At 41.5% G+C, this 14881-nt stretch overlaps 1 protein-coding gene across 1 annotated transcript in view; it reads left to right on the forward strand.

The window, feature by feature from the left end:
* Positions 1-269: 269 nt before the first annotated feature.
* Positions 270-14881, forward strand: part of slc30a6 (solute carrier family 30 member 6) — a 55895-nt gene continuing 41283 nt past the window's right edge. Inside the window, exons 1-4 of the mRNA XM_022748164.1 lie at positions 270-453; positions 1974-2020; positions 4496-4582; positions 11260-11344. Of these exons, the coding sequence (XP_022603885.1) occupies positions 270-453; positions 1974-2020; positions 4496-4582; positions 11260-11344 (403 nt within the window). The remainder of the gene's footprint in view (positions 454-1973; positions 2021-4495; positions 4583-11259; positions 11345-14881) is intronic.

A 14881-nucleotide genomic window follows, 5' to 3' on the forward strand; every position in this document is an offset into this window, starting at 1 on the left:
TTTCTTTAAATTTACACCTTTGTAATTGATAACTACTATCTCAAAGTCTTACCAAAATCAATTTTTATTTTTGTTATTTCTAAAATTTCCTTTATATATATTTTCCTGGTCTTCCAGTGACCGGAATATGGATTTAAATAATAAAAAAGATCTCTATAGTATATGAACCGTCACTACTACATGGTTCAAGTCAATGACATATAGATCTGTGTTGGCGCATGCGCCTGTGCAACCAAATGAAAGAGGCTCACGGGAACAGGAAGTCCAAAATGGCGATGGAGGGGATGATGTCCACGTCTTCGGGTCTGTCTTATCACAATGCCGGGGACTTTTACCCCAGAAAGTTCGGCTCGAAGCCGGACGTGGTGCCGTCCGGGGTGACCGAGAGGAAGGTGGGCCCGCTGGATAAACCTGACATGGTGTCGGTGGATGTGATTAACATCAAGGATTCAGGTTTGTTATGCTAGCAGGCTAACGGCTAATAACACGTATTCAAACGGGCGGCTGAGCTAACTTCGCTGGTTCTCAGTTATTCCCGCTGTAATTCGGTTATAACGACAGAATTAACATTAACACTGTTCTTAACGGTCAGTTTAAACCAGTGTAAACCAGCTCGGTGTGTCCGTCTAGGGCCTTTGAATGTTGTGTGTTGACGTTAACGTTTGTGAGTCCTGTAAACCAGCGGAGGCAGTTTAACGTCTAAATCACCTAAAACGCTGAAACGACAGGTTTATACTTTAATACAAAGCAAGATATGACGTAGATATTGACATAATTTCTTCCCTGAAATTTAATTTGTTGTTGTTAAGTTTGTATTTTGTATCTTGTATGAAGACAAACAAGCTAACTACAGTGTATTTGGCTCTCATTGTTTAACTCACCTGTTAGGAAATCTTGTCACCAACTGATTCGCGTCTGTCTGTGTCAGGAGTTGGTGATTTTAGTGAAATCTTATAAAATGGAGGATTATTTTAAAATAAGAATATCATTATACAATGTTGTTCTAAAGTTTTAGACACTTAAATTAAATTTAGCATACTCTCAAAATAATGCCATTAATATTTTTATTTATTAATTAGCTATATACAAAGTGCAGTTTATTTTACCTTACATTACTTTTGGACAGTTTAAAAGTTTTTCACAAGTGTAGGTGGTGTAGGTCGAATCTAATAACAATAAATATAGATTCCAATGCTTATTTTGACATTAATGAAGTTGAATGAATACCACCGTGAGACCACCGTGTTATGATTTTACTTATATTATACTGGTGGCTTTTCAAGGGACCTGGGAAAAACAAGTTCTTACTGTAACCTACTCCATCTCAGTGCAGTGTGGTGTACGGAAACTGACTTTCTTATGTGTCACCATCTGTATGTGCAAATGTTTTAGGCACCAAAAGTAAAGTGAGGATGCTTTAACGTCATGAATAGCTTTTATTTCTCAATTAAATTCATACAAAGCGAAGAAAACAGAATTTTTGCTTTACTCGGTACAAGTGCACACAGTTCTTCAAGGTACTTAAGCTATTAACTTGGTGTGCACAGTGTTATTATTATACTGATAAAAATAATCTACAGAAAATCAACGAAAATAAGACCAACTCTGTTAATGAAGTGGAACTACTAATGCTGATAATATCTGTCAATGTTATTTAGTTTTTTGGACATATTAAATGTTGTTTAATGTTTGCCTTTGTCTTTAATTAATCTGTTCTGTTTTGGACTGTGGTCCATTAGAAATGACATGTCATGACCCTGTGTATTTGTCATACATTTGTGTGGAAATCACAGTAAAAGCTGATCTTGACTCTGAACTCCTGTCCTTCATGTAAAGCAAAGAAACATATTGATTATCAAAAACAAAAACAAAAAAACTCCCCGGAGTTGAGCATCTGACGGTCTTGTTCACCTCACTGTGATTAGATTGTTTTGTTTGAACATGTTGACAGTGGCATCTCTTTTTTTCCACAGATGTCCCTCTGCACAGGAAGAAGCATGAGCACGACACGTACGTCTTGGTGAGTGACTCTACCGCTTTTGTTGGTTTTTATCTGTTAGATTGTGTTTCAGGGTTGATGTCTATCTGTTATTTCAAGATCTATTATCACAACTAGTCCTCACGCATGCACACAAATTCCCTCCAGAAAGAGCTGGAGCTCACACAGCTTCCAGCAGCGGCAGTTTGAGCAGGAGAAGGTAATTGTTGAGTTAGTATGATTGAAGAAAGAGACTTGAAGCTCTGTTTTCTTTATTTAATCTTGACAAAGACTTAGAGGCTACGACTGTGTCATTAGCATTATTGTTATTGAGGAAGATGCTGACTGATGTTCCTTATGTGCGTAATTTTAACTGACGTTTGAAAAGCTCCTGTTATGATTTGAGTCTTTGACAGTAGCACAGGTCAGGACTGTGAAAACACCAGAGGCCGGTCGCATAAAACACCTTAAATTAAGAGGTGTGAGTCTAAAATAAGTTAAGATTTATTTCAAATAAAAACAGTTGCACAAAACACTCTTAAATCTTCTCCTTAAAGTTTCCTTAAAATGACCACTTAAGTATTTCAGGTTTTCTTGTTATCTTAGTCTTGAACTTCAGGAATCACTTAAACCTTAACAACCAAACTTCACCGTGGTGAAAACTCCCGTCAAAACATCGGCATGATGCGCTAACAGGTATCACAAGTAATAATGGCTAATGGCAGCAAATCAACAGTCTCCATGGAAACAGTAGAATTTTACTGCTGTAAAATCTCTTTCAATGTTGTAAATTTCTAAGGAAAGCTTTGACTAGATTTTCTTGCAACGCCCTTAAGTAACTCCCTCAGCTAAGGAGAAATTAAAACTTAAGTATCATAAGTTGAAAACTTAAGGTGTTTTTGCAACCGGCCCCAGTCTTTATGAATTCACAGTGTAGGTATAGATGCTTTGCACACAGTGCTGGTGTTGGTGTCTTGGCTCCAGCTCGGTTTCCTTCGGCTTTTGTTTTCAGAAGAAAACACTCACTTTTTGTACAGTGGTAAATCAGGTTCAACACTGCGTGAGCATGAAAACAGAGTCAAACTGCAACTGCTTCACAGCTGGTGGAATTAAGACGACCACACTGTTTGTGTATGTCTCATATACAAACACTTATTTATTGTTTTGCACATAAAAACTATTTTCTTTTAACATGGAGGAAAATAAATCAACCAGACATTCTGGGGAAGGTCATGATTAGACATGATCGTTCTGTGTTTTCAAATGAGAGAGTTTGCTGCTTTTTCTTACCTTAAGTTACAGTGAAGACTTGATGGATAATGAAAACAATGATTAGCTGCAGCCCAACATATGATTACATATTGATTATTTTTGGTGATGTTTCGTATCTCAGCCTGAACCAGGTCAGACTTGGTGCTTGTGTAGTCAGATGTGCTGACGTGAACCTGCTGGATCTCTTGCATCACTTAGAAAAGAACAAACTCCAGCAGCATCTGAAAGTGACTCTGGGTTGTATCGGGTCAGACGTCTCTGTTGAAAACCGTTGTCACATGGTTGTTGCGTGACTGGCTGTTAAATTCTTGAAAAGGTGATTTTAAAAAAAGAAACTTTGTCGTGAAGTGTGGAGCTGCTGAGAGAAACAGCTCTGCTTCGTGTTGAAGCTTCTTTAAATGGAAGCTCTGCAGGTGTCTGTATTATGTAAAAGCACTTTGAGTTTCCTGTTTGTTGAAAGGTGCTATAAAAATAAAGCTTAGACCTGTTAGAAACTGTGTGATGATCATGAGTTTGTGTCTGAACTCTGCAACTTTTCTACCTTCAGTTCAGTTTAATTATTAAGTGATGGTGAGAACATCCAGGAATAATGACACTGAGATTCCCCCCAAAATAAATTGTATAATAAACTATGTTGTGTTGTGTCCCAACCCACCACAGTCAACAGCCTCATTTAGAAAGAGAAAGTCTGGTGTGTTGGTCACTTTCAGCTTCCTGTTATATGTTGTGAGCTGGAATGACCACGATGGAGCCGAACATCATTCTGCAGAAACGTCATATAAAATCCAGATATGACTCTGATTTGCTGATTTTTTTTGTTGTTGCAGATTTTAGGATGGTAGCTTCTTCCTTCTTATCTGGATTGTTTCAATAAGAGTTTTTTTTTTAATGTAATCTTTATTTAATCAGACAGTCTCATTGAGATTAAAATCTTTTTCCAACACAAGAAACTAAGAAACAAAGAATTAACAAAAACATTTACAATAAGTCAGTGTTGTACACCAACACACCACATGGTGGTGCTGTAGCTCAAGCTTTACCTCCTACTCTGCTTTCCAATCACAGACCTGATGAACCTGATTGAAGCTAATTTAAATGTCATTCCTGACGGTTACACAGAGCTGTTTTATCTGGCATTTTATTTCTCTTCACATTACATGAGGTTTATTATTTGTTCCCACATTAAAAGTTAGTTAATTAGTTTTAATAATTATTATTCTGATGTTTTTTTGTTTTTTTTTGCAGGGCACCATCCATCCATTCAGGAAGACGCACAGATCCATCTTTGGGAAACTCCTGCAAGAATTCAGACTGGTGGCCTCAGATAGACGGGTAGGTGTGTGTGTGTGTGTTATGTTTGTATCTTTGGTATTTTTTTGCCACCATCCTGTCGATTATCAGTCAGTCAGATCCGTGTCGTCTGTATCGTCCAGACCTCCTTTCAGTGATTATCTGGAGAATCCTCACTTTACAATCCCATTACACTCTAAGCTGGTTGGATTCTGTGTCTCATACACAGAGTCAAACCCAAACACCTGCAGTAATCCTGTTTTCCTAGTAGGTCACCATGTTCCAGTGAAAGCAGCAAGGATGAAGTCCTCACAGTGAAATACCATCAGCCACGAGCTGAACGCTGCTTCACTCTGACAGATTGACCTGTAGTCTTTGAGCAGATTCACACTCTGCTCTTCATCTCTGTATATTCTGTCTTTTATTTGCTGTGATGCACGGATCCTTGATGTTTTAATTTGGGACATTTTCACCTGTTGAATGTTGTATTTTCCTTTTTTATTTCTTTCCGAATCCTTACGCTCTAACAGGAAGAACTTTTATTGCTCCTCCCAAAATTTATCTTTTGTGTATCCAACCCTCACACCTTGCAGATTTGGTTGGTGGCTGTTAAAGCGTTTAATACTTTCATCCCTCACAGAAAACATGTCGGCAACAATGAAAGTTTTCACTGTGAGAAAAGAAACCAAAACTTGCATGAACCACCTCTGCAGGATAACCGATTTGCTCAAAAGCTTCTGTTGTTTGTTTTTCTGCAAGTCAGATAAATTTTAAGTAAAATGACGACAGGTGAAATATACATAAATACATATAAACCAAACAGCCAGATGCTTCTTACATACAGTGTCACACCGTATATATATATATATTAATTATATTATAATATAATATACATATTGTGATTTCTGTAGTGTTGTGATTAATATACACAGAACATAAATCACCTCAGCAACGACACTAAACTCACTGCTCTGAAAACAGGGAGAGAGTTTTGTCCTAATGTCCCAATAACAAAAAACATGTTTAGTTCAATTTTTTTTCTACAAAATTAGAGTAGATTGAGGAAAAAAAAGTCGTAATGCGTCTGAACAAAACAGGGACAGATGTAGAGTCGTACTAAAAATTACAGTGAAAACACTGGAGACATGATAATGAACGGGAAAGGAGCTCAGACGTTATTGTTTTGTGCGTGTGTGTGCGTGTGTCAGCGTTATTGTGCTATAATCCACTTTGACCACACACTGGCGGGGGGTCTCGCTTCCCCATAGAGCCTCGGATTGGATTACACGGTGTCGTACACAGCTTAGGGACCAAACATAGTTCAAACCGGTGAAAGCTGAGATGTGCTTCCTCAGCACCTGACCGCCCTCGCCGCCCTCTCGTCTCCTCTTTCCCTCCGTGTTGTGAAATAAAACCGAGGTCTTGTCAACATCTGAGTTCAGGTGCAGCTTGACCAGTGGAGGAGTTTTTAGAGCTTGATGCAGGTACTTTAACACGGACAGGTGATGTGTCTGTGGAGATTCTCAGTCATCCAGGTCCTGGTGTCTGTTGGAGCTTTACAGAGGAAACTGGACTTGGACTCGATTGAGTTTCTCGAAGATGTTTCACCTTTCACCTGAAAGGCTTCCAGATCTAAAGGCCTCTGTCTGCCTTAAACAAAGCTCTTGTTTTTCAAATGATGATCAGTTTTGGAAACCAGATCCCCGCTCACCTCTCTGACATCTGCAGGTTTTGAAGTTTTCTCATTTTTGCATTTCTTTTTCACGGACAAAAATAGAAGAATAATGCATAATGAAAGTCACAGGTTGAATGATGCTGAGCAATTTCTCAAGTAGAAGCCATTAACTTCACTTACAGACAAAACGTCTTTCTCAAGATTATTTTCAATGATTTAATTTTGCTCTTCCGTGCAGTTGGAGGACTTTTAAAAATACAGACCTGGTTAAAGCTGAAGAGGCAGAAAAATCCCGACCTTTTAGTTCCCAGTGTAGCTCAAGCTCCTGAAGACTAGAGCCTACAACTCCCATAATGCAACTCAATAGTGTCTCTTCATTCAACCCTGCTTGACTTGACAAACCTCTTCAAGAACGTTCTCTATAAGAAGAATGTTCTCTATAATCAACGTTCTCTATAATCAACGTTCTCTATAATGAAGAACGTTCTCTATAATAAAGAACATTGTCTATAATGAAGAATGTTCTCTATAATAAAGAACGTTCTCTATAATAAAGAACGTGCTCTATAATGAAGAACGTTCTCTATAATGAAGTTTCAGTCTGAGTATGAAGGAGAAAATATTTTTGCAGAACAAATCAGTTTGAGATTTTAAGTGTGTGATTTCAGATTAAAGCAGGAGGAAGTCAGTGAGACTAAAATGTTTATCAGATCAACATATTATCATCGTGACACTGAGAATTATTGGTTGTTATTAATTATTGATTATTATAACAGCCTTGATTGGTGTGCGTTGTACGGCGGATGTTTACGGTGCTGGACGGTGAAACTCGGCCACTGTCGCAGTGACAGAATGTCCTGATGAAACTGGAACATCAGACCACGAGCAGAGGAAAGACGTGACTGGAGGACAGGAGAGCGAGCGGACCAGGCGTCATCTCGTTTCAGCTGCAGCAACCCATTCGGAAAACTGCACCGCCCGTGTTAACAGGCCGCCGCCGTCACCGCCGCCGATTCATTATGTAAGTAGGTTTATTTTGAGAGAAGAACACGGCTACCCTGGAGACACGGAGCCCTGATGGCACCAATCTGAGCAGACGAGGAGCAGGAGAGGACGTTTCCTGTGTTATCATTGCCACCGGAAGCGAGCCTTGGCGGGTTGTGGCGGCGGCGGCGGCGGCTGCAGGTTTCAGTTGGCTTAAAAAAAAGTCCCACAAACCCCCCCTGCACACTCTCCCAACCCAGTGAAACTGTCCTCTCCTTCTTTCTACCCCTCCTTCTTCAGACGGTAACATGAGTCATGCCTCTGCTCACCATGATGACACACATTTGCCCGGCGCTGCCCGATGATGCGTCAGCTTGGCGTGGCGCTCCACGATGATGTAATCAGGCCTGGCATCAGCGGGGGCTCCTTGTTTAATACAGTACCTGGTGACTGAGCCGCTGTATCGGCGCTGCAGCTCTGTCACTCCAATGTCACATGTAACCTCAATATGCTGGCACGCCGTGATGCCGCCAGACAGCTTGGCAACGCCGCTAACGGACAGACGGGGGCAGCAGAGCGTCAGGATTCAACAGCCATGCACTCTCCTCCAGGCACTGTGTGTGTGTGTGTGTGTGTGTGTGTGTGGGTGGGGGGGGTTGGGAATGTTTTGGGCTGAGCGCTGTCTCTCTGTTTGCACACACAGTCACATGCACGAACACACACACATACATGCGTGCACACACACACACACTGTGGGTCTCCCATGCCTGTCGCTGGCTAGTGCTGTCACCAGACGCCCCAGTGCTGTCATAACACAGCACACCACAGTAATTGTAGATTTCACAGCACTCGGCGCTCCCCACCACGGCATATGACTCCAACACGAAGTGACAGGCCAGGACACACACACACACACACACACACACTTATATACACACACATATATTCATTCCCTTGTTCCATTTCTTTTTTCTTCCCTCTGTGACACACACAAATTCTCTCTCTCTCTCTCTCTCTCTCTCTCTCTCTCTCTCTCTCTCTCTTTCTGCTCAGAGGGCGAGTTTAGATTCAAGGTTTTATTTTTTCTTCTTCATTGAAAATTCTGCTGAGTTTACGTCCAGGCAGGAGGAACAGTGAGAACAGCTGAATGGGCTCAGATACAGACTGCATGAAGCTAAGCTAACTGGTCTTTGTTTCGCAACAGGAAATGACATCATTAGTTATTTAAAACACTTAAACAACCTTGGATTATGTTTTTCTCGCTGTGGTCATGTGATGACGGCGGTTTGGTGTGACCGTCTCAAAACCTCGCTCACCAGAAACCGCAGGTCGCATCCTGCCCCCTCCCATAACCATAACCAAGTAGATTTAGTTACCTATACCAGACCTTCACTTGCAGAGCGATGTCATAGTTTGGTATTTCCTGTATGTAGTATAGTATATATAAGTAGGACTATCGAACATCTATACTTTTTTTTAGACCGAATTGGTTTGATACGATCAAGGATCAAAAAATGCCTCATCATTTGTTGCGTCAGAGAGCCAATCAGCATGCAGTAGAGCTGCACAATTAATAGAAATGTAATCGAAACCGCAACATGTCCAAGTGCAATATCCCAAATCCAAATGCTTTTTTTTCTAAAGGTAAAATGTGTCACATTGTTGTGCATTGTCAGCTGTTGTTCATATTCTCCAGACGTTTGGTACAAGATACAACAACAATCACAACATCATCATTTTAAAAACTTTCTGTGAAAATTAAAATGCAAAAACATCCATTCCAACTGAAATCTCAATATCTGCCAAAGTGATACCACGCACCCAGCATGCAGCACGCTCGGACCAAGACCTGATGATCCTGGTGATTGGCTGTTTATTTACATGAACACGTTCGAGTGTGTAAAGAGACCTGAGCTTCAAAATAAAACTAAAGTAAAACTAAACTTTATACCACGATGTGTATTGTAATTTTCATTATCAATTCGCATCGAAGTCAAGCTGCCAAGATCATTACTGACGTGGAAGATGTTCCTCTTCTTCTCTCTCTACACACACACACACACACACACACACACATATATATATATATAGGTCATATAAATACCACAGCTTTTCTTAAATGAGATGATGATTATATATTTTATTCATTTCAGTTGAATTTTATTTGTATGAATAAATATAACCCTTAGTCCCTTAAATACAATATGAAGCTGTTATTTGCTCTAAAGAACAATGGAGTGGTTCTCTTTATTCTTCACAGGATACAGTATTTATTTTGATTAAGACGGTTTCTGTAGGTCGGAAAAATGTCTTAAAATAAATCCATCAAGCGTCAATATGTCTTGATTTCTGATTTGGGCTTTGTGAGTTTTGTTTCTGTCTGTAGACTCTCAGATTAATACAGAACATGATTAGTAATAAACCATCAGGTCCCTTTAATTGTTTATTTTCAGTATTTTAGATTCAGTGTGTTTATTTCTCTTGGAGTTAACGACGTTAAGATCTAAATGAAATAATGAGGCTCTGTTACAGCTGATATCAGTGATGATCAGAGCTGCTCTTTCACAGCACTGAGCCTGTTTCCTCCTCTCTCGTTCTCTGATCGTGACCTTCCCCTGAGCTGCTGGTTCTGTGATGAACTGATTCAGACTGTAGTAGACATGTTAGGCCACACGGCCGGGGACTCGCTCGCTCGCAGAATTCACCCAAATCCCCGGCAGAGCAGGTCGACCGCGGGGCGGGAAACTCACTCTTCATCCAGCAGCCAAAACCCGGCAGCTCCCAATCGGTTTGTAGGTTTGGATTTAGATGAGACAGCGGCTGGTCACCTGCCAGAGTGTCTGCCCCAGGACTCTGACTGACAGTCAGGGAAACCCTGTGCAGCAGCAGCAGCCTGTGAGAACAGTTGTATAATGTCTTCTGTGGCTGTGGAGGAGGTTTCTGTCATCAGGGTCGTCTACGTCTGAGGACAGATTTAAAACAGAAACCTTTTAAACTTACTGTGATATGAAACAGAGAAAAACGAGTCGCACTTCAGAGGCTGGAACCAGAGAATGATTGAATATGTTCCTGAAAAATGACGATTAACTTATTGTCAGTATAGTTTCATTTTTCCGCCAGTCAACTAATTGGTTAATGGGCTCATGGTTGGGGATTAAAAGTCAGAGTATCTCAACCTCTGCTGCTTCGAGTTTCGAAGACAAACCTTCAATAAACAGTTTTTAAAAGGATTTTTAAAGATCCATAATTACTGATCTTTAAGTGTTAAAGTAGAAGAGTAATGTTGGGTGATGCAGCTACACTTCATAGTTTTACTGTAACTATGAATCAAATGTAGCTGTGGGGATTTGTGTCGTACATACAGTACGTCCCATTTTTGTTACCGTGATATCTCAGAACGCTTTGTGGGGTTTTCTTTAAATCTGGTGCGAACTAGGGCTGAAGAATTTATTGAAATATTATCGATATCTCAATATGATCAAGTCCGGTATCCAAATCGCAACATCTGCAGTATGATTCATTTTGTTTTCATATCGTTCACGTGTGCAAACGTTCATTTGGACTCGAGGATGAACTGAAGTTGGTGGTCAAAGGTCAAAGGTCACTGTGACCTCACAAAACACATTATTGGCCATAACTCACAAATTCATCTGCTAATTGTGTTACGATGTAATGACACGATTTAATCCAAATATCTAATAAGATAAAATAATAATCACATTTTATACCCAAAAGGTCAACTTCACTGTGACATCATAATGTTCTGTAAAACTCTTCTGGTTGTGATTCAACGCTGTAATCCAGGAAGGAGAGACTGTGACTATATTTCCTGACTCAGCTGGTTGGCGGAGGGATTCAACCGTGAGCTGGTGATTCCCGTCGTTTCCTGATTTCAGAAGAAAACATAATTTCAGCTCGTGTGAATAATGAACGAAGGAAATAAAAAAAAGACATATGATAGGTGATCTGTTGGGCCTGGATCCAGAGGCGGAGCCTCTCCTTGTGTTTTTGTCCTTTAACAGTTATTTTGTTTGTTTGTTTGTTTGTTTGTCGTTTTCAGTCGTGGAGGATCCTGCTGTTCGGATCACTCAACCTGCTGTGTACCGGCTGTCTGCTGATGTGGTGCAGCTCCACCAACAGCATGGGTGAGCACACACACACACACACACACACACACGCACACACACGTGTAAAACAAACACAGTGACAGTGGGAGATGCAGATAGACAGATGCAAACTGACACACACACACACACACACACACGCTGACAGACGTACACAGTCTGACAGCGACACACACACGAAGAAAAGAAAACACACTTTGAGACGTGGACACAGACATTAACAGGCGGAGATACCTGTCTACACACAGTAAAGACAGATTGACAGGTACACACTCTCACACACACAGGCACAAAGTGTGTGTGTGTGTGTGTGTGTGTGTTGCAGCTTTAAACACACAGTCTGGGAACAAGTCTTTAGGAAGTGTGTTAGCAGTGTCGTCTCACCACAGGGGTTCAGACTGATCCTTCTGCTGCTGTGTGTGTGTGTGTGTGTGTGTGTGTGTGTGTGTGTGTGTGTGTGTGTGTGTGTGTGTGTGTGTGTGTGTGTGTGTGTGTGTGTGTGTGTGTTTTAGGAAGGGGGGTCAACTCAGTCAAAATATGGCACTTTAAAGGGCACGTTGAAGAAACAGAGTCCTTCACAGCGGCTGCTTTCACCCGCCGGTGCAACAACACAGAGAACACATCTGTCATATTGACGCGCACGTTTTCTATTTTCTTTTTCTCTTCAAGTGCAGTCACAGCAGAGGAGAGCAGATACCATCAGAAACAGAGTGTTTAAAGCTCCATTCAGCCTAAAGGGAGATGTCCATGTGACGTGTGATGATAAAGCAGGTCTAGTCTGGCAGTGTGAAAGGAGTCAGTCGTCTGCTCTCATTTAAAAAGCTGCTTGTTCCTGCTAATTTTGGTGCGAAAAGGTTATAAGACCTGTTGTAATCAGATACCCATCACACTGAAATGCTAATCCAACATCTTCACTTCAGAACGTCTTCACACTCCTCTTGAATTGTTTGAATATGTCTTTTACATGACAAATGTGAAGGGAACCAGGTCGAGTCGTGTGGACGATTTGTGATCCGATAAAAACCTGCGTTAGACTCTGATTAACTCTAAACCTCAGTCTGTTTACACTGAACCTGCAGTGAATGATCTCTCATTATCTGATGATGATGATGATGATGAGGAGGAGGATGAGCAGGATGAGCAGTCTGCTGGGGTTTTTACCCTGATGGAGAGTTTTAGTGTCCATGTGCTGGAAACACGAAGTACTGACAGTTTTCAGCTTTAAAGATTTTGAATATATGCAGGAAATATTGGTTGTCACTGGCTCCCATGAAAATGAGTGTTGGTCTTAACTATAAGTGTGTGTGTGTGTGTGTGTGTGTGTGAGCGGGGAGGCAGCACTTAAAACCATTTCTCTGCCTCAGCTGAGCTGTCCACTGGCTTTGCTCTGGACGCTGTGACAAGCTTATATTTAGGACTAAAAGACACGCACACTCACTCAAACACACACATACACACACACATCCCAACAAGCTGAAATACAGACTCACACACAGGGGGCAGCGCTTGCAGGTGTACAAGGCCGGACGAGAACAGATTTTAAAGTTCAAGAGGAAGAAATCACTTTTGAAATGAGACGTTTATTTTTGTTTTTGTGTCAGGTTTGATTCGGGTTGTGTTTAAAGTCAGTTTAGCGTGTTTGTGTGTGTCCTAAAATACTTTGACTTGCTGTCTCTCTCATGAACAAAGTGGTGACAGTCCTGCGTACAGATGTGCAGTGAGACAGATGTGCGGTGTGTTCATGATCATGTCTGCCACCGACATTAAATCCTCTCAGGGAATCCATCACTCAAGAAAACGTTGCCACGAAAAGAACAACATGCAACCTTAGCCCCCACTCACCCACTCTGCCTGCTAATACTGCAGCATCACACACACACACACACACACACACACACACACACACACAGAGGTGGCGTCGGGTGTCGTGCAGACAGGAAGCGGAGGACAGAGGTATCGAACACACGGGGGGAAGGCGACACCGCCGTCGATACTCGGCCCCCGATGAGAACAGCGGGAGCAGACAGCGGCCCAGTCTCAATACTGTCAGTCAGAGTCCTCCTCATGTTTAAAGTCTCCTCCGCTCACAGGAAACACGGAAGTAACTGAATTCATTTAGTTTACCACATTTATACTTTACTGTACTACTACGTGCGTGCGTGCGTGCGTGCGTGCGTGCGTGCGTGCGTGCGTGCGTGCGTGCCAGGGATCTCTTCACTTCATTAGCTGTCGGCTGAAACCATAATGCTGTGGAACGTTCAGTGTTTGTCTTCCACCTCATTAGACTGAGGACACACACACACGTGTGTATGTGTTTTGAATGCACATATATTTTCTTCGCAGGTCGACACCTGCAGATGCAAATGTGGTGACAAAAATTTGGCCGTTTGAACATCTCTATTTTCCACCAAACTATCTAGTAGCACGGAGGTCAAAGGTCAGACATTTGTACTGCATCCTATTTCCTTCCCACTTCCACAGTCTGATCATTAATATGAATCAAATGTTTTCAACAGGATATGATCAGTTTCAGTCTTTAAACCCTGAAGAAGACACGCTAACGTTAGCTTAAAGGAGCTACATGTGGTGGTGATTGTTGCTTAACGAGAGCTTCAGCCATCTTTGAATTTATAACATATATATACTTTATATATATGTGTGTGTGTGTGTGTGTGTGTGTGTGTGTGTGTGTGTGTTTGTATACGCCGACTGAGCAGCTACGTCTTCAGGACAGAATGGAGGCTGCAGTGAGTTGCTATCGGAAAGTGACGCGATGGTCCGGAGCTAGCTAGCTAGCTAGTTAGCATGCTAACTTCAGTAGAAGAGAGGACGTGATAGAGACACTGGTGTTTGTTTCCACCTCTGGAGACAGATGTTGTTGAGTAAAGGTGCTGAACTCACAACGTTTCTTCTTGACTAGTAAATAAACAGCTGATAATGCTAATGTTAGCTATGTAGCGATAGCAAAAACTTACAAATAACTTCTTCTAAAGATAAAAATCTGTGCTCCATAGCTGCCAAATGCGCTCCTGCCTCCTTAGCAAAGTGTTATTATCATTGTTCGCTGCCTGCAGCTTAATATTATAATTACAAAAGTTTCATCTCTTTTTGTTTATCTTAAAATGACCTGAGGATCCGTTAGTTCACAAGTCTTTGAATGAAATTCAGAATCTGCTGCAACTTCTGCAGCTTTTATTTCCAGGGCAGCTCGGTCAGTCGGAACGGTTGGCGTGTGTGCAAAATGTGTACATCCAACGCCTCCAGTGCATTTCTGCCTGTAGTTTAAATGAAGCATAACCCACATAGTCTGTCCACACACACACACGCGCACACATGCGCACACATACACGCACACACACACACACACACACACAGACACACACATATCCCCATTGACCCCCCTTTGCAAGTCTAATACCATGTTCTAGAGCAACTGCCACACTGACGCAGACAAAGCCTCATATGTACATACTGTACATTCCTGCACTCTGCTGCAGGAACACATGCACACACACACACACACACACACACACACACACACACACACACACACACACA

This window comes from Seriola dumerili, unplaced genomic scaffold (genome assembly GCF_002260705.1).
Source record: "Seriola dumerili isolate Sdu_G_001 unplaced genomic scaffold, Sdu_1.0 BDQW01000120.1, whole genome shotgun sequence".
NCBI classification, from domain to species: Eukaryota; Metazoa; Chordata; class Actinopteri; order Carangiformes; family Carangidae; genus Seriola; species Seriola dumerili.